Source organism: Diadema antillarum, unplaced genomic scaffold (assembly GCF_040938485.1).
Source record: "Diadema antillarum isolate AM-2024a unplaced genomic scaffold, OU_Dant_1.0 seq00000651_RagTag, whole genome shotgun sequence".
Classification (NCBI taxonomy): Eukaryota; Metazoa; Echinodermata; class Echinoidea; order Diadematoida; family Diadematidae; genus Diadema; species Diadema antillarum.
Window position 1 is genome coordinate 101,963 of NW_027271564.1, and position 20,427 is coordinate 122,389.

General features: G+C 37.9%; 1 protein-coding gene across 1 annotated transcript in view; it reads right to left on the reverse strand.

The window, feature by feature from the left end:
- Positions 1–2,905: 2,905 nt before the first annotated feature.
- LOC139736529 (dolichyl-phosphate beta-glucosyltransferase-like) overlaps positions 2,906–20,427 on the reverse strand; it is a 49,826-nt gene continuing 32,304 nt past the window's right edge. Inside the window, exons 7-9 of the mRNA XM_071647281.1 lie at positions 9,361–9,512; positions 7,662–7,747; positions 2,906–4,542 (exon numbers count right to left, since the gene is read on the reverse strand). Coding sequence (XP_071503382.1) covers positions 4,427–4,542; positions 7,662–7,747; positions 9,361–9,512 — 354 coding nt within the window. The 3' untranslated portion in view covers positions 2,906–4,426. The remainder of the gene's footprint in view (positions 4,543–7,661; positions 7,748–9,360; positions 9,513–20,427) is intronic.

Consider the following 20,427-nt stretch of genomic DNA (forward strand, 5'->3'; position numbering starts at 1 on the left):
TTGCTTTTATTGATAATTATATCTCACTTAAGGCTTGCATAATTAATACATGTATTACTTGTAAAGCAATCATAATCCTCTCAACACGAGTCAGGGAAAATCAACGACATCTACACAGAGTCTTTCGTGTTGATTAGGAATGCACTGGCAGAAATTTGGACTATTTCAATGATCCAAACGCAATATTGACAAATGACAAAATATAGCACACAGATGATACTTGTGCACTTTCGAGGAGATATCTATGTGTCATTTCCACTGCAGGGGTCACTGCAATACGATGCCTGTTTCTGAAACAGAATGCACTAGTCGCAGCCAACCAGGTAAGGCACTACATTCTAAATTTCTGTAGATGAAGGAAACCAATTGTTAACATATCAGTAATAAATCATATCGCCCAATGGGGAGGGCAGTATTAGCATGGTGGTCCCTTTTTTTGAGCACTGAAGAAAGAAAAACTCACACAACTATTTTATCGTCATAAGATTATCTGTGCACATTATACACAATCAAAATTTGCACAACATGTGCTTTCATTAGAAGTATTGTACAAAACAATAATATATGTATCTTTCTCACTGCACCACTAGAATGTCTTTGAAAGGGAATTGAAATGCAGTGTAATGAGAAAACTATGTGCCATTTCTTCCTCTCAATAACCCAGATGACAAACAAAAACTCACTACGTATCGGACTATGGCCGTCATCATCGGTACAGCCAATGTACCACACACTAAAGACACCTGGGCCCTGTTTTATGAAGAGTTAAAATTGATTATATAGTTGATTTCAACTGTAAGTCTATGGCAGCCTGTGTTGTAGGGAAATTTAAAATTGATTTCATCTTTTGATAAAACAGGGCCCTGATGCACTTTGTCAAAGTTCATCTGCCTTCTCTCACTTTTTACAGCTAGTTCACAGAGAATTTGGCACCTACTTGTCAGGAACAATGCGGCGCCTTATATAAGGGGAATATTTTCCTTCGGAGCTTGGAGGTGACATAAAAATTCTTGCTACTACCTACGAATGACCCTGTGATAATGAATTGGTACATGAACGCAACATCTGTACTTGAAATCTCTTTCAATCTCTCTCTCTCTCTTTGCCATCCCTTGAAAGGGAAAGAGAAATTTAAAAAAGAAAGATTTAATGGGCAGTAAGTATACCACAATACCGTGTAATTGTAAGCACTCTATGCCACGAAAGTCATCTTCCAACAGCTTACAAGTTTGAGCTCATGACATACAATTACTCCTCATGCCCCACATCAAAATCATGTTTCGCTTCTGGTTCTTTGGGGAAAAGGGAGATTAGGGTGCAAAATCCTATATGAGGGTTTGGCCAAGCAAGGAAAGTGGAAAGTGGCTTTGCTTGCAAATTTCCTTTACAATTAGGTAACTCAGACTCAACATTAGAATACCACTACATTAATCTGATTCTTAGCTGTTGATAAATAACATAAGACTGTGGTCCTGTTGTACAAGACATTTGATGATAAGTAAACCAGTCTAATAAACAAACAAACAAACAAACAAAGAAACAAGAAATGAAGACTTAATGCACATTGTACACTGGAAAAGGTTATCAACAGAAGCATCACACAAGTTGGATTTAATGAATTGAAGTTGAAATTCTAGGAAAATTGGGTTTGCATACTTCTGAATAAGACCTTAAAATTTCCACTTGGTTACTTTCCCTTGACAAAAAAAAAAAAATCACATCCATAAATTCAAGTTTGATCCAGGAATTATATCTTACCTACTACTATAAGACTGAAACAGGTGGAATCCATATAAACATGATATCTTCCACACACCACATGACCTGATTTCTATGCACTGCAGTCCATCATGAGTGTACTTGTTCTCGCAAAGCTGTTACAAATGAAATTAGTCGGTTATATTAGGCCAACTGCATCTTTTCTGGATGCACATTCTCACACCCAGGACTTTCAACCTGCCACATGATCAACAAAGATTTCCTGAAACTTTTTGTGCCATAAAATTCTTTATGAAACTTCACACTGTTTTTTTTTTCACAAACATGAAACCCATAGGCATACATAATGATGGTGCTGGCAATAAGCTACTATCTAGTATCCACCAAAAAGAAAACTTTATAACATATTATGGACAAAGTGTTCTTTGTGATTCTGACCTAGATAGCAAAAGCACACACAATGAACAATTTGAACATTTCAAGCTCTTAGCACAATACTTGCAATGCTCTTGATAATACTACAATGTGTAGCTACATGGTAAGTATGCATTGTGTAGCACATAACAAAATCTCACAGGAGAAATATAATCCAAAATTTGTGCAGGCGCAGGAAATTAACAACATTAACATGGAAATTCTAAGGACTTGCTCTATTGATGGCACAAAGCAATATCTTTCTTTTGTGGGAGTGTGCTTAAAAATTATATGGATTGATGTTTACAGGTACACTGAATGAACTCCTATAGACAGTCATCGCACATGTTGATACAATGCCTGAATATCCTAAAAGTGGAAAATTTTGCACAATTCTTGTGACATAAACTTACATGAAAATAATATTGCACATTTCTTTCTTTCTTTCTTTTTTGCCTGTTCTATGCAATATCATTTCATATTTTTGGTTTCAAGATTGGTTTATTGTAGGGGTGTAACTGCTATGAATATTACTTGTAGTTTTCTTCATGTTTGCTATTCTTTTAGCGTAAGTGAATTTGCTGCCGAAATGTGGGCCCATTGCTTTTACCGTAGTATGTTTTGCTACAGCCCATAACCACCATGGCAGTGATGAGTTACTTGAAATGCTCACTCAATTGTCCTGACTGTTTGTGAAATCAAAAACATGCAAAATTCACCATAACCCGCTGAGCGCAAAAATGTGCTTTTACAGTACTTCCATGGCATATGATCTATCCCTCCTCTGAAAGAAGAACAAAATTTTGGACAAAAATATCCCAATATGAGAATATTGGCCAGAAATTTGTTGTATTGTTTAAAGAGATATGCATTTTTAATAGTCACATTTTCAAATCCATGATTTGGGGGTCATGTTTTCATCTGTAGAGGAGACTTGTGTCTCTGGCAAGAGGTATTGCAAGAATGTGAACTTGAAGAAAGACAAATCCCAAAGCAAAAGATACTACCAGGCATGGCCTTCACTGGTAAAAAATCCAACGAGTCCTACGCAAGGATAAGTTTATTCTAAATTTACAGATATTACAACAAGTGTCAAATGGTGAATATTGGAGTCAAGGTCAAGAAATCATATTCACAGCTTGTCATCACCAAGAGTGGAAGACATTTCATTAATTAAAGAAAACGAAAAGGAAGAAAGAGAAAAAGAAGCACAACTAAAATCACTTACAAAGAAAAAAGAATCACTTAACTTATCAACCAACCAACTAAACAACAAACCCAAGAAGTCATATCTGACTTTGAAACTGAGAGCCTGGGTGATTTAACATTTTACCAGTAACTTGATATCTGAATGGAATCTCAAGAATGCTTGGGTGTTTTCACATAATGGACTTCTTCCTACAATGCATGATAACTGAGGGACATGTTTTGTAATTCTGAGTATTTTGATTAGTGGCTTTTATTCAGAGACTAGTAATACCATACTCCAAGTTATTCAGCAAACCTGATATTCATACAAAACTATGCTATGCCTTGAATTATTTCTCTATGTACCACATTTTGAACATGATTCGTTTGGTTAAATTCATCAGATCATATCTGTTTTCTGTCTGTGATAACTCACTATCACATGTATGTTCGCATTACACTCAGCTGTGATCAAAACTTTAGCATTTATGAGATGGATCAAGGGGATCTAACACTCGTTCATGCAGCAAACTTAAAATTCTGTGATACCTTAGATGTTATGATATTTCATCATTAAGGGACCACAACATGGTGTCATAGTGGCATTACTACTGCATTTTTCATCAACTTGTTAAGAATTACTCCACAAACCAAATCACGAGTTACCACATGGTTTCTTCTAACTACAAAACAAGGGGCAAGAATCTTATCTTGACATGTGACCTCAACTTTACACTGAGTTATCTCATTCAATACTGTCAGACCTAGTTACACTTTATTTCTTACTTCTACTACAGACCTGTCATCAATTCTCATTACTTTCATCTGATGTGACATTACCATGGTAACAAAAACACACTCTATACATACATAACATTCCATATAATGATCATAATGAAGAACTCTATCAATTTTTTTTTGCAGATAACAGAATTATAACCTTTCTTTTTTTTTCAAATATGTGAAATATACACTCTTTTTCTTCTCTTTTAAATCCTGTTTCATTCTCACAATAACATGATACTAACTGTCCTTTCTGATGTAATTGAACAAAAAAATAATTGATTTCTGCAAAAAACTAGCTTATTACTTGTGAGTTGATCTCCTATTCTGCCTTCAGTTTGGGGTCAATTTTCCAAAATCTGAAGAGGTATCGCAGTCGTATAAGAATGAGATCCCGACCCATCTGTGCCCAGCTGAAAAATGGAATCATCTTGGTACCTACAAGATAGAAATTGAAACAGGGGGTGGGGGCAAGCAGAGAGAAAGAGAGAGAAAATTTTCATTACATAAAGGAAATGAAAAAGAAGCATAACTAAAATAAACAAGGAAAAGTAGAAATTACGCGGTGCGTAATATATGTCCCCGCCGGAAGTAGCATTTTGTAACAAAATGTGCAATATAGGTAAAAAATCAAGGTCAAAGGTCAAAGAAGTCAAAGGTCAAAATTCTGTGTAGAAGTGTTGAAGCCCTCACCTAGTGCCATCACATAAAGCAAACGGAATCGAAATCGGGTTAGAAATGGCGAAGGAGTAGCATTTTGTAGCAAAATGTACAATACAGGTCAAAAAATCAAGGTCAAAGGTCAAAGAAGTCAAAGGTCAAAATTCTGTGTAGAAGTTTTGAAGCCCTCACCTAGTGCCATCACATAAAGCAAACGGAATCGAAATCGGGTTAGAAATGGCGAAGGAGTAGCATTTTGTAGCGAAATGTACAATATAGGTCAAAAAATCAAGGTCAAAGGTCAAAGAAGTCAAAAGTCAAAATTCTGTGTAGAAGTTTTGAAGCCCTCACCGAGTGCCATCACATAAAGCAAACGGAATCGAAATCGGGTTAGAAATGGCGAAGGAGTAGCATTTTGTAGCAAAATGTACAATATAGGTCAAAGGTCAAGGTCAAAGGTCACAACTGAAATTCTGTGTAGAAGTTTCAAAGCTCCCATGTAGTGCTATCATATAAAGCAAACAGAATCAAAATTGGCTCATAAATGACAGAGAAGTAGCAAATTGAAGATTTTGATCACACGCGGACGCACACACGGACGCACACACGGACACACGGACGGACGGACGGACGGACACACGGACACACACACGTACGGAGCCCGTTTCATAGTCCCATTCTCGAACTCGTTCGGCGGGGACAATAAAAAGAGTTACTTTATTCATCATTGAGTAATTTAATAATCAAGAATTATCTAATTCATCATAGATGAGAGAGAGAGAAGGGCGGTGAGTTGGCTCAGTCGGTAATGCGTCTGCCTTCAACCCAAGTGACCTGGGTTTGACACCCGAGTTTCACTGAGCAATGTTGTGTGTAATCATACGGTCCCTTTAGCAAGAGGCAAAACACTCTGTCCCTTGGATAGGACATAAGATGGAGGTTCCGTGCGTGAGAGAGTCACAACTCATGCAGGTAAAAGATCCTGCTTCATTCATTCATCGCAAAGAGCAGGGTGTTTAACCCGGTGAAGTGGTCCCACCTCACATCCAACTGGACCCTATGGAAGACCAGCCTCGTGTAGCTGAATATGGGCTACTCAGCCAATCTCCTCAGATGGAAAATGAACAAACAAACAGAAGTTTGGTGCGCATGAGTGAGGGTGGGGATGAAGAAGTACATTTCTGATCAGTCATCCTTTGTTATTGTATTCATTTGTATGTAGAAGGTAAAATAAGAGCATAGCATGAATCACATAAAATACTGTAAAACAAGAAACATTTCGCAGTATGAAACTTTCACAAAGTGCTGACCATGATGGTGTAGAGCATTATGGTGCCATTCAAGCATTGTATAGACAAAAACTTTTGCTGCATTTACTTTTGTGAATCTTGGCTCCTCACGAAATTCGCACAAAATTTAATGTGCATGAAAATTTCTGGCTTTCAAGGAGAAGAAATAAGAAGCAAGTTCACATACATTCTTATATTTTTTTCAATATAAAAGAACAGATGAAATTGCTTTATCTCTGGCATAACAGCCCTCTTCAATAGTCAAGATAAAAGCTGATGAATAATCTTTAAAAGAAAAAAATGGCTAAACAAGCATTTCTGTTGTTTTGTTTTTGTTCCTTTAAAGAAAAGGAAACCTGCTAAATATGGTACAGGGCTGGCTGTTGCCATTAATCATGTTATGGCAAATTCAAGTGACACTCCACGAAGTGACTCCACGTGTTGCTTCCGGTGTGTCTGTGGTAGCTTGACCTACTTTGCCAGTCCTGATACCTGCCTCCTGACTCCAAATTATAATCACCTGTCTATCTGTGAGTGTAGATTATATCTAACAGCTCAAGGACAAAAAAATATATATATAAATATATATGGTCCCAATGCTACCCATCCCCCCCCCCCCCATCAAAAGATAATAAAAACAACACCAAAACCATCCATGCCATATTTGTGAAAAGTCCAGGTGAGGGGTGCTACATTAAGTGCAGGATGGGTTGATCATAATTTAACAGCTCCATACACCATGATAAAAGTACAATGACATATTTCATATACTGTACACATCATATATTTCGTGAGGTTTGTCCTTTTCACAAATTTAACGTGTAAATTTTTTACTCTGATCTCAACATGAAAGTGAAGTGCACACGTACATTTCCCTATTCATTACTGCACTCCACGATCGCCAATTCAATCACTAACAAAATTGTTGTGAAGTCCCCATTCTTGAAAAACTAGACTTGCTATTCGGCGTATACAGAGTAACCTCAGTTATCTCTGGTCATGACATGTCAGGGACCAGCAACCATACTGACACTGTAAACAGCATGCATTTTGCGAGGTTTTCATTTTTTTTTTTCAGGATTTAGTGAGTCTGGTGCTATTCATTTAAATTAAAAACACACACAAAAAAATCAAGACATGAATTTGATGTGCATGCATACATTTCTCCATTCATTACTGTACTCTACAATTGCCAATTCAATCACTCACGAAACTGTCAGAAAGTCTTGATTCATGAAAAATTACGACTAAGAAAATATATGGTGCATACAGTATACAGTTCAACCTCAGTTCTCTCTGGTGATGTCACGGACTAGCAACCATCTTGATATAAAGTGAAATGGCTAGAGAACAAGTTGTGTAAAGGGCATACACAAGGCATTGTCAATCTACTATTACCAGGATAAACTTACATGCATATTTGCATGTTTCATGATTCAAACAATATGGACATAAATTGAACTATGATTAATAAATACTCCTTTTTGTGTGTCTATGCTGGTGCAGTATTTGGAAAGTTAATTGAATATGGGCTCTGTCTCTGTTTCTACCATATCCCTAACAAGACTTCTTTGAAACTGCTGGGAACATGTGTGGTAAGTGTCATACCTTCAATTTCTTCCCAGTTGACAGCTACTTCTGATATGGCAATGCCAAGGGACTGGGCAATGTAAAGCATCTCCACATCAAAGGCCCTGTAATGAGACGAAACAGGAATCACAAAACATGAAACAGAACGAAGTGGAAGTCGCAGGTCTCTAAATTTCAAGATGATGTGCACATAGACTCATTTCCTGAAATATATATCAAAAACTACTCCGTAGACATCAAGTGCATTACAACTTTTGAAATGCATGGAGTATGTACACGTGGATGGACATGCTTTTCACTACAATTGTAGGTCCTCATGGAAAACATCCATAAACTTGAATTAACTAGCAAACTAGCCATCACGTCATCATGAAATTTTGCTGGAGAATTATAGTCATAATCAAAATTGGCACCTCTGATTTCTACAGCAAATCTCATACTGGAGAAAGATTGGATGGAACTGCTTAGATTTATTGACGCTGCACAAAGATTAAAAGAAATTTAGAGAAAAGAATGCTAAGTTGAGAAACAAACAGGAATTTTCATCTTCTTACATGTGTTGCAAATTTAAAAATGCATTGTAAATTTCAAAGCTAGCGATGAGAAAGTTTTTGAAAAGTTTGCGTAACAATTACATATGACCAACACAGGGCTCAACTGAGAGAAAGTATGTTACTGTAAGAGTGGAAATTTTTGCGCATTGCACAAAATGAAATTAGTGTGAAAATAAAAGCACACAAATCATTCTGCTTCTTCCGTATAAATACTATTTCTATTTTGATTCTGCAGAACTATTAAAGAACATGCAACATTCATCCTCATCGGCCAAGCGTGAAATATCACTCACACAAAAATATCCACTTTTACAGTAATCTTCATCATGGAACACTAGCAATAATCTAGTAAAAGTGAATAATAAAAGGACATGGCGTCAAACCACAGATACAGGGATTCTAAGATTTGATGGGTTAAAGGATTATTGAGATCAGAGAGAAGGTTAGGAAGCATGCTGGGCCACAGTGGCTGATGGGAAATCTATGTAGAAGGAAGGACCAATTAACATGAGGAAGAGACTGCAAGAAAAAGAAAACAGCAAAACCAAAAACCTGCGAATGGTGTCATGGTCGCTTTTGCAAGAGTACAACCACATGCAAAATGTGTAGCGAGTGTTAAACACACACACTCACACACACACACACGATGACGTACTGTAAAATGAGGAATGTTCGCGTGCATTTTAATTTCGCGAATTTCGCGAGCGCCAAGATTCACGAAATTAAAATGCCCGCAAAAATTCTTGTCTACATTATATGCATTGAGTGTCAGTGGCATTTTGCGAAAATTTCATGCCGCAAAAAAAGCCGTTGGCTCCAAGTCGCGAAAAATTCATGCCGCGAATATATCATGTTTTACAGTATACACACTGTACATAAAGTTAAAGTGACAATCATGGTATGGCACAGAATTAGAAATATTGAATAAAACTGGATAGGAGCAAAGTGACAAGAATCTGAGCTATTTTGGGCCTCCACATCTTTGAAAACAATATGAACCTATCCCATTATCATAGATAAATAAACACAGTTAGACATAACAGACAAATGGTTAAGAAAGTTAAAGTCATAATAAAAGTTATGATTTTTAAGGGCCTGAAAGACATCCACAACCCCTAAAGCTTTGAGCAGGAAACTTTTCATCCTTGCTCTTGTTCACTTACCACCTCTCCACGTGCATGTTGGGAAATACGACTCGTGCTGCCTCCCTCGACAGCAGCTTGAATCCACACTGCGTATCTCGGATGCCTCTCACACAGAGAAACCAGACCAGGAAATGGAAGCCGTACATTAGCAGGGTCCTAAAGAAAGAACGCTGCACACATACAAAAAGATAGAAAAGAAATATGAAATATTAAAAGAGATAAAGAATTATTTTAAGGGGACTGTACAGTTCTGGTTGAGGCGAGAATTTAGCTTTTAAAGTTTTGCGAGATATTCAGAAACTACTCTATGAGATGTCAAAGAGCATGCAATTCTAAGGGGTATCAAAAGTTTATTTGATGAAAATCGGTTTTGAAATGGCTGAGATATCCAAAAACAAGGTGAAACAAAGAGATCCTAATAAAAGGCGTGGCCTGTCGCCTTTTGAAAACCAACTTTCATCAAATAAACATTGAATCCTACTTAAAGTGACATGTTCTTTCATATTTCATAAGAGGTTTCTCATTATCTCACTTGGGAATGTTATAAACCTGAATCCCCACCCCAACCAGTACTGTACAGTCCCTTTAATGAGACAAAGATAAATATCTGACAATGGTAAACATAACACCCAATCATATCAAATCAAAAATGCAATTCTTCATACTGCAATCACTACACAGAAATGATTATGAACATGATGGTAGTACAAAGTCTTTTAAGGTGTCCTTTCTGAAAAGACAATGCAGTGATTAATTTTTTTATCTAATTATATGTACAGGCATATGTACATGTATATGTACATGAAATATATACAAACACACACACACACACACACACACACACACATACGTATATATGTGTTTTGGTGGTTTTTTTTTCTTTTCATGTGAGTGTTTTGGAAGTGTGTGTTCACATCTGGATTTTTTTTTTCTGTGTATTATCTTTGTAAGAGTGGAAGCATTTGATTTTGAAATCCACTACAGATATGACTATGGACGTGAAATGAAAGGAATAACAAATGTGAAACACTTCTACTATCCCCTAGAAGAAGCAAGCAAAGATCTTATCAGGATTTGGAAAATGAATTCCAGCTGGCATGAATAGACAGCCTGAGCCATGGATTGCTTACCAAGTTCATTTCTCACTACAGATGAAGGAAAGGGAAAAGAGAAGAGGAGGAAGAAGAAAAAAACAATGGAGGCCTAAATTGACATTGAGCGCTGAGTCATATAGGAAATTTGGTCATTCAAACACAAACACATCTGTGCTGACCAAATTGACCAAAGCTACTATGCTCTGAAATAAATTTGTATTTTTTCTTTTTTTTAATGCTCTATCATAGAAAGATGAGGATGTCCATGGCTTGATTGTATACTTCCTGCCACAGTCAGTGCCCTGGATGATTCTGTTGTGCAGTTTCTGTTCAGAGTCTCTTAATTTGTATTCTTTTCTTCTTGATTTGTTTGTCTTGTTGGTATAACTTTAACTACTGTAAAAGTGGCTTCTTTCGCGTACAGAAACTTTCGCAGTTTCCATCGGTGCCGACTTTTTCGCGTGTGTTTAAATTCGCGGTCGGTAATGACAGCGATGTAACAACCGAAGAGTTCAAAACATTTTTGCGTGATGTTAAATTCGCGGTTCAACCTCAAAGCGCGAAAGAAACCACTTCTACAGTAACTGGCTTGAGAAATGTATAATTCTGCCCCTTCCAAGGCAAAATGATATGTTAAATATTAAGTTATAAATCCATATTGTATGCACAAAACACACACACATATACACAGAATGGACGTCAGGTGTGTATCACATTATTGGTCATGCACAACTGCTTGTAGTTATAAAAGTTTCTTGACCCCCCCCCCCCCAAAAAAAAAAAAAAAATATATATATATATATACAAATAAAAAATGTCTAGAGGTTATGTGCAATAAACCTCAACAAAATGGATGCTGGTATACAAGTCAATTCCTTAATGAACAGGTACATGTACGTATATGTGAGAGGATTGTTAAAATGTTAAATTACAGACCAAGAGTCCATGAAGAACAAATTTAGAAATTACTATCTTGCCACAATCATAAAAAGATATTATACCACGAAACATTAATTGCAAGGAAACATATAGTTCTGATGTTACACCATAATTTTTCATAGGTCTTGCGAGAGAAGTCTAAAATTTGATTGCACAAACTACAACATGAATAAATGATTCACGATGAAATAGAATAGGCTATGAAAAGTTACATTTCTCTGATGACAGATTGAACAAAACAGGAGAAAAGAATATGAGAAAGATAAAAAGGACCTACATGTAACTGACATCACATAGCTATATCACAGATGAGAGCAGAAATCTTCATGTTGAGGTGCATCTGGTTTTTCATTCATGCAAACACAAAACCAATGTAAAGTACCTGCATGAACTCTCTCTCTCTCTCTCAAAAAAAAAAAGTCCAGAAAACAGAAAAGATCTAGGTGAGGTAGGATTTCAGCAAGATTCGAATATCATTATAGATCAACCATCCTTATGAGCTCGTTTTGCAATTCAAATATCATTGTTTCAGTCAGTATAATGTGTGTGTTTTTTAAGGGTCAATTAAAAGAAAGACAATTGCTATGAATGGAACTTGATCCAGGAACCCTGAAAAAATACACATCTGCATCTTTCCGGTTGAGAACTTGATTAAAGATATTAATTCTACCATTCCCTGTGGTTCTGCTCATACAGTACATCATCGATAAAATATGGTTGTGCATCGATACATGTCCACGAAAAACCAGTTTATATGAATCTGGTCGAAAGAGATTGAACGGCTGTTTATCAATTTTTGGATAACCTATTTTCAATTCTCAGTGACCCTGCACTCCTATGTCAATATTTGGCCCCACAAAAGAAACAGAAAGAGAGAAAGTTAGAAAAACGAGGGGGAGAAGAAACAAAAAATGAATGCCCCTCTCTCTCTAGCTGGGTCAAGCAGATTTGAAATGCATCTGAAGTGGAAGGAAGACTGTGGTTGACAAGGGGATCATGGTATTGGCACTTTTTTTTAATCCCAATAAATCACTTTTGACTGGTTACTATGCATCCGAGAATGCAGAGAGATACCCCTAGTCAGTCCATAGAGACAGTCAGATAGAGTTTAGAAAGTCCGAGACTGACGCTGTAGAATCAATAAATCATTCCTGAGACAAATATCGCAGCATCAGATTGAGCATCAGATTGGGCAAGACAATCAAACTCGGCCTTGGCCGGTTCGTCACGTTAATTTGTTCAAAATGGGGGGAAATATATATTATATATTTCATTTGCTACCAATGAAGACATTAGCTCGGGAGACGTAATTAGTACAATTTGTAGGAATCATGCTTGTTATGACAGGACAGGAGCAACTGAGGAAATTTCAGGTAATTGAATTTATGGCAGAGTGGCTAGTTCCCACAGCCACAAGTGTTGGTGTAGAGCAGAGCAATGACTGAATACTTTAATACAGTAAATTGCAATCTTTGCCTTTTTTTTTGATACATCAGGTCTTGATTTCCCTCTTTTTTTTTCTAGGTCAAGTAGATTTTTTTTTTCAACCTCAGCAGAGGAATTTCAAATCAGCATGAAACTTGGATAAGACAACAGAATGTCCTCTAAAGATTGGTTAAACCCGTGTAATCAGTTGCACTCGAAACAGTTTTCCTGCACACTGGACGAAGAAGATTGGTTCCATGAGATGCATAGGGCATCACTCCAAGGCAGCACATGTAGATGTTTAAGAATGCAGGAATGACTAATAAAAAAAAAGGAATACCTCACTGAAAAATGAACATGCACGAGCACAAAAACAAACACGCCCACATACACAAGCAGATATCTTTAGAAAAGAATGGTAGGGAGATGAAAGAGCCACGATGATAATTGGAATGAACAATCAGAATATGCATATTTTATCTTTGTTTTACCTTTTCTTGATATCTATCTTTTCAAAGCACCGGTATGGCACACATGAACAAGGGTGATAGATTTCTTGTATATCATTGATTGTGTGATAACTGAAAAGCTAATAACCAGGGCTGCACATGGTCCAACCTGTCCATGTCTGACCAGTAGGTAGCCAGTTTTTCCATTTTTGAACTGGTCCATTCCTCCTAAGTTACTGGCCTGACAGTGATTTTTAGTGGTCTGGACTCTGTCAGAACAGTGCCCATGTGCAGCGTTCTTACCCCAAACAAGGATTCTTCATGTAAAATGTAAAATTTGTTTACACCATGTTGAGGACCAAATATGTCTGCAGCTAAACTTTGGGATAAGCCATTCTACCAAAGTCCATGCAATGTGACAGTTTCTAAATTTCTCCTATAATTTGACCAAAATCACAAATCATAAGGGTTACCCTCTAATTCCTCCCATATATTTCTGCTGCTTTGAGGTTATGCAATGCATTCATTACAATATGAATTTAACCAAATTTGAGAACTGACATATAGGTTCTCATCTGAGTGTATATCCTCTAAATCTACTTGCAATCCCTAAGGAACACCTCCATCTTTCTGCTTGAATAACCATGTATTGAATCATCTTTGACGAACGCACCCTGTGCATGATACTTTCACTGGAGGGGCAGATGACACCGCTTACATCACATCCTTGCGAGATGCCTTTTCCCCATTGTGGCTCGAACGACTTTTGCCTTATATCTGTCACTCCGTCTTTTTGCGAGTCCGTTTGATGGCCGACAATTGCTGTAATGGTGATTGGCAGTTCCTCCTCACGAGAGAGTGAGTGGTAGCATCCCTTTGCCCTCTTCTGTTGCTATGATGTGGGCAAACACTGCATCCAGAGCCGTGGACTTCCTGATGCGGCAGTGTTTTCAATTACGGGCATCTTCACCCTGAGCGTGTCATTGCACGACATGCTGCCTTAGTTGGAAAAACTGGGACCCGGCTCTTTCAGGGTTTTGATTCGGCTTTTCCTTCCCCCATCCTCTCCCTTTCATTTCATCATCCCGGAGACTCCGGGGACCGGAGCACTGCGAGAGCTGGCATCTTTCGGCAGGAAGTGAGTAAAGACAGCCAACAAACACCTAACCTCCTTTCGGCAGCCGAGAATTGTTTCGCACGGGGGCCTGGAGGTTTGGCGGGATGGCCGGGGATGGAGAGAAGTCCTTCCCACGACTCCTGGGGATATCGTGCACGCGGGGATCACACGAAGAAGCACCAGAAATTGGAGATGGCAAATTGGTTGTCGAGGAGCCAAACTCGCTTAGCCCTGACATGACTGGAAGTTTTTGATTCCCCTCCCTGTCACATTCTGTGAGGGCATCTGGGAAGTATCGGGTTACCCGCCTAGGATGGACTCCTGATTGTCTTGGAAAAACATTCAAATTGTTATTGCTCCCTGGAGGAGACTGCTCCTGGGTTTTTCTGCTCTTTGAAGACTGTGGTTCAGCTCGCACTTGCCTTACTGACCCACGCCTGACACACGTTGACTGATCACTTTGGCTTCTACAGTGTCCGTTTTTTTCTTTTTAAAAAACAAGATGGACTTTAAACTCCACAGTGAGTATTGAGAGAAGGTTGTTATATCTTCTTTCATGTATGACACATACATGCATATATATCTACGGGCTTGTATTTGCTTGTTGGCTTGTGAAGATCATACGATATCAGTCCTCTACAATTCCTGGTGATCTACTGCTTGGTGTCATTGGTGATTGAAGCAGAAATCAATTCTTGCAGCTCGAAAGAACAAGTCATCTTTACAATGTTGAGCCCTCATCAAGCATTCAAAAGAACTCAATTTGTGAACATGTTTCACATTAGCTGAGTAATTTTGCACTCAAACTTCCATCAAAATTCTCAAAAATTGTGTTTTTCAAAACACGTTTGGCCAACTGTAGTCTGGAGTAATGCAGATTGCTTAATTCTGGGTGTGCATCTGTCTGTCCGAATAGGTCAAACCCTACAACAGACTCATAATTTGAGGGTGCAGCTTAGCTTGATCTTTACTCACTTGTGCTTGAGGTAGCATGTGCTCTTTGTCTATCACATGTACTCATTGTCTATCACATGTACAGTAGGTAAATGTTTAATTAATGAATATATGTGCTGAGTGGCCTCTTCAACTGGCAATTAGCGACAGGAGCTTGTGTTACACAGCAGGAGCATGGAATACTGTTTGCCATTTACTGTAATGGACGAGATTCATGTCAGCGTTTGAACTGTGTGAAACTCTAAGCCTGGTTAGAAACATGTTTCAACTAATGTGATTTTTTTATTTATTTTTTTATCTGAAAGCAAGATTCTCTCATGGAAGATCAACACATGACAAACATACTTCATCAAGGATGCCTACGTAAGTCCCCATCACATACAGTGTATTTAATAGCATTATCATCAATTATCAAAATCCCTCTTCTATGAATCATCATATCCAAACAAAAATGGAAAGAAAACAAATGTATAATCTGTCTACACAACTCAAGGCAAATGCACAGTCAGAGAGCAGTCAATATGTTACAATGATGCATCTCAATAGGATAAAGAAATTTCCAACACAACAGAGGTTTTATATTTAAGTGTATAGGCCTATTCCCTTGTCAAGACCTGAAATGTATACCAAGTTTTGAGAATAAAGGAGAATTGGCAGCTCTGCATCAGTGCAAAGTACCCTGATGGAATTAACATTTTGTTTTTTCTTCCCAACACTTGATCCTTATATCCATACTCAGGTACCATAAGAGGATATTTGACAATCTAAATACATTTAACATGTCATAAAAGTACACTTACAATCTTGGAATTTCAGTCAAACTAGATTTAGTTACACACTGACACTTGTAATGAACCCCTTTCCACAAAGTGTGTAAATTCAATTTTTTTTTTTTTGAATCAACAAAGGTAAGTGAAAACATCAGGCTTTCAACCGTAACAGCTGAACAATTAATTTCACTTCGCTACATGTTTATTTACCTACATCTTTGAAAACCTGAATCAAAGCTTTATAAAATCCAACATCAACGGAGGTAGGTAGAGCCTCTTGACAATCAACAAAGCAGATCTTTGCATCAAGTGGACATTTTCAGAGTTGGAGGTGGCAAGATCATGTTGAGTTAGTACCATCTACAGATGGTCAGCACGCATCATCTCATGCATCCAATTATTTACCTGTCAAGGAGAGCCTAAATCATGGAAGCTAGCAATGTCTGTGACATCAACAGAATAGAAGCTGCTGCCTACAACATACAGGTATGTATTCCTGCTCACACACAAAAGTTTTTGAAAATTTCCTTTTGCAACACGACTCAAAAGGCATTAATTATTGCGTGTGGACACACCCAAACACACACACACACACATTTTACTCTTTTGCGTAATGAACTGCAATGCCAAGGCCAGAGTAAACTTTAATTTTTTTTTAAAATATCTTGCAATGATTTGCCATACGCAGCATGATTGAGCCTCACGCAAAGACCAATAGCTTCTTTTTTAATCCCATAATACAACTTGCCACTCAGGTGCCTGGGAGTATAAATTAATGCTCTAGTCATGCACAGTGTGGACATACAAAGTTCTTCATTTGCAACTGAGTGATTTTTTCCCCTTCTTTTTGCCGTGTGTCAATGGTGGCAAATGGAATCGATTTTGAAATCACAATACGAAACCAATAACTCCTGTTCGCGAATCTGGCTTATGATGTTCCAAATGAGTCAAGAGTCTTATTCACAGCAATTCATCAGCAGTCAAACACCGAGCTTTAGTAGGTCAGTCTGTCTACATCGAGCGTTGCTACACAGCTGTAATCAGAGCCTCCCCAATAGTTGATACCCACTTGAAACTCTCAACACTCTGATGATATGAAAATACCGCTGATCCGAATGCACTTGTAAGTACTTCTATCGTCAAAATATACAAGAGATACAATTTCATATCAAAACGTGTTTGATACACCAGTGACCCATAACACACTGGAAAACACTTTCTACAAATCAAACGCCCAAGTACCGTGAACGCAAGAAGGGTGAAACTCCAAGCGAGCGGTGCATGGGGCCAAGTGGTAATATATCATGTTTATTCAACCGTCTTGACGCATGGTCCCCATGACCTCTACAGAAAGAGATGATGTCTTTATTTTTTGTTTCCTTATTCTACCACATTCAACGTAAGATTGTGATAGTATTCCATAGAGCGTCGGTGGAATGCTAAAAGACAACCCCCCTCACTTTGTCCCATACATAAACTCTGCTTACAGAGTTCAAGGCATTTGACTAATTTATACTGCTTTTTTGCCATGCATGTATAGAAAGGCCCTTGGTCTGAGAACATACACTTGGTAAAAGTTGGTAAAATTATCATTTTGGATTTTAGAAGAATGAATCAAACATAGTGATTCTCATCAATAAACAACGTCATCATGTCCTATGGCATACAATGTAGGCCTACACCACTGAGCTATAGCAGAATTAATATCCTGAATATCTAGGCATTACTGAATACATAATAACAAGTTTTTACCTAATCACATACGAAGGTCTAGTTGCTGAGATTGTAATATGAGAAATACAGAAAAACATTTCGGAAGAAAACAAATGATGAAGACAGTAAGGTGGAAACTTCTGGATAAACTAAATGAACACAAACAAAGAGTTTGTTTAACATCAGTAATGTAAAGCTTAAGTTACAGGTGTATGACCTCAACCCAAAAAGCTGTATTTCGGCCTGTCTCAACAGTGAAATTTTAAAGTCACGCCTTTCTTCTTTCTCGCACTGCCCTGCGCATTCTAAAACAACTCACACATATGGAGTCTACCCCTGAAATTGCAAGTGTTTGCAATACAACTGAGGAAAAATATTAACAGCACAGGAAAAACAAAACAAAACTAGCTGTTGCTTTCCAATAATGAGTTGGTGATGATACTGACATGGACAGGATTGAAAAACATTTAACAGAAGAAAAAATATGAAAGCCTGTCATTGTTGTGTGAAAAAATATGATGAAAGTATCAGATCACTGTTTTGGGGGGGCAATAGTTGGCAGCAATCACCATAAACTACATTTTCTTGTGTCCCGTAGAGCTGTTTTTTAGTTCAAGTAGTCGTATTGTGCTTTAATCACAACATTTATCCATAGTTTCTGTTTCTGTTTGCTTATCAATTACATTTTGTTTACTTCTTTTTCCTGGGGGGTGGGGCAGAACCTGGCTATTATAAAATTTCAACAGACTATAATGCTTGATATACCGCAGCTTAAAGGTCCTGTTTACCTTTGGCAGCAGTGATTTAAGGACGTTCCTCAGTTATGTTTGTGCGCATCCTACAGATAGCTGCGCAGGTTGGTCAGTGACATAACAAAGAGCGTGGAAGCGCACGCACGAGTGATAAGCTGAGATACATTTGTAGCTTAGAAGAGCAGCAGCTGCTATGGTAGATCGAGCTAGATTGTAGTACGTACGGATACCCGACAGCTCCCTACCGCGGCCGCGCTGGGCGGCCTCGCCCGGCTCACGTGCTGTCTGTATGTGTTACAATCTGTACGTACTAGGCAAAGTTCAGCGGTCCGAGCCGCATTAGTACATAATCATGGTAGCACAACACTGATCGACGGAATCTGAAAGCTTGGAAGTGGAACTGAGCTGTTTCCATTTTCAATCCATAGATCTGTTTTGTGATATGCAGTTCAGTATCTGTTCATCAACATGGTCAAGTCGAGTGCTAAGGTACATGTACCTAGGGCCTATAGGCCCTAGTTGGGGACTACTAGTCTACTAGACTACATGTAGGTGTGAAAAACAACAACAACAACAAACATATGACACTCCTTTCAGTTTTAACAACTATAACAATCTGAGTATCTCTGTTAAAATCTGAATTAGATCTAAACTTGTCATTAAAAATACATAATATTATTTTTTAAAGTTTGGTTACAAAATACAAGGTCATGAAAGTATCACCAAACATGTAGGCCTATTTATCGCTTTTACCATTCAGATATTTATTTTTGCTTACCAAATCTTGTGTAACAAGAGAAGAATCAAAGAATATTTTTTTTCTTTTCTTTTTTTTTTTTTTGGGGGGGGGGGGTACTCAAGGTACATCTCCATGGTTTACAACACACACTTTACCAACCACTGCAACTACCAACAAATACAATCCACAATCAACGCCATTATATTAAGATTTGTTTTTCGTTTGGAGGACCATCAGACTAATGCCAAAACTCTCCATTTCCTTATATTTATTTTTATTCCTCTAGTATCACTTTCTGCACATGGTTACAGCAAGTGGGTAAAACAAACAAACAAACAAGCATATCAATGTGGCGTTTTCCACGCTTGCGTCCAAGTAATATCATTATGGCTGTGCAAGGGAAATAATAACAAAAACACACATGGACCTTCCTTTCTGAATATTTTTCCACCCTATCACTTCAATTGTGACACGTTTTTGTTTTGATTTTTGAAAAAAAAAAATGGGGTGTTGAGTGAACCGCATGAGAATCATGCATCCTATCACGGTATCCCTGCATTGGTTCCTAACCAGATTTGGGGGTCTTACGATGATTTCTGTCGCAAGGAGGCACTGCTAGCACAAAAGCGAGCACACGAACCCTCCAATTTTTACAATTGTTCTGCATTAAGTAACCATTCTTCTACAATTTGATCAAGTTTCATGAAAATGACATGGGTTTTGAATGTACAGCGTGAGATTTATGAACCCACCCTGGCAGGGCATCCCTGCATAGGTTCCTGACCAGATTTCGGGATCTTACGAGGATATATGGCGCATAGGGGCGCTGCTAGCACAAAAACGAGCACATGAACCCCCACTTTTTATTGTTTTTCTGGAATTAGTAAGCCTTCTTCTACTATTTGGTCAAGTTGAGAAGATTTTTATGCCTTAGTGCATGATAATAAATGATTTGAATCTTGAATCTTGAAGTTTCGTGAAAATGACATGGGTTTTGAATGTACAGCATAAGTTTTATGAACCTTGTCGTTTACCTCACCCCTAACAGAAAACGTCCCTGACAAGAATTTGAGAGATTTCGGTGTTTTCTGCCGCGTGAGGGCGCTGCTTGCTCAAGAATAAGAGTGTAAACC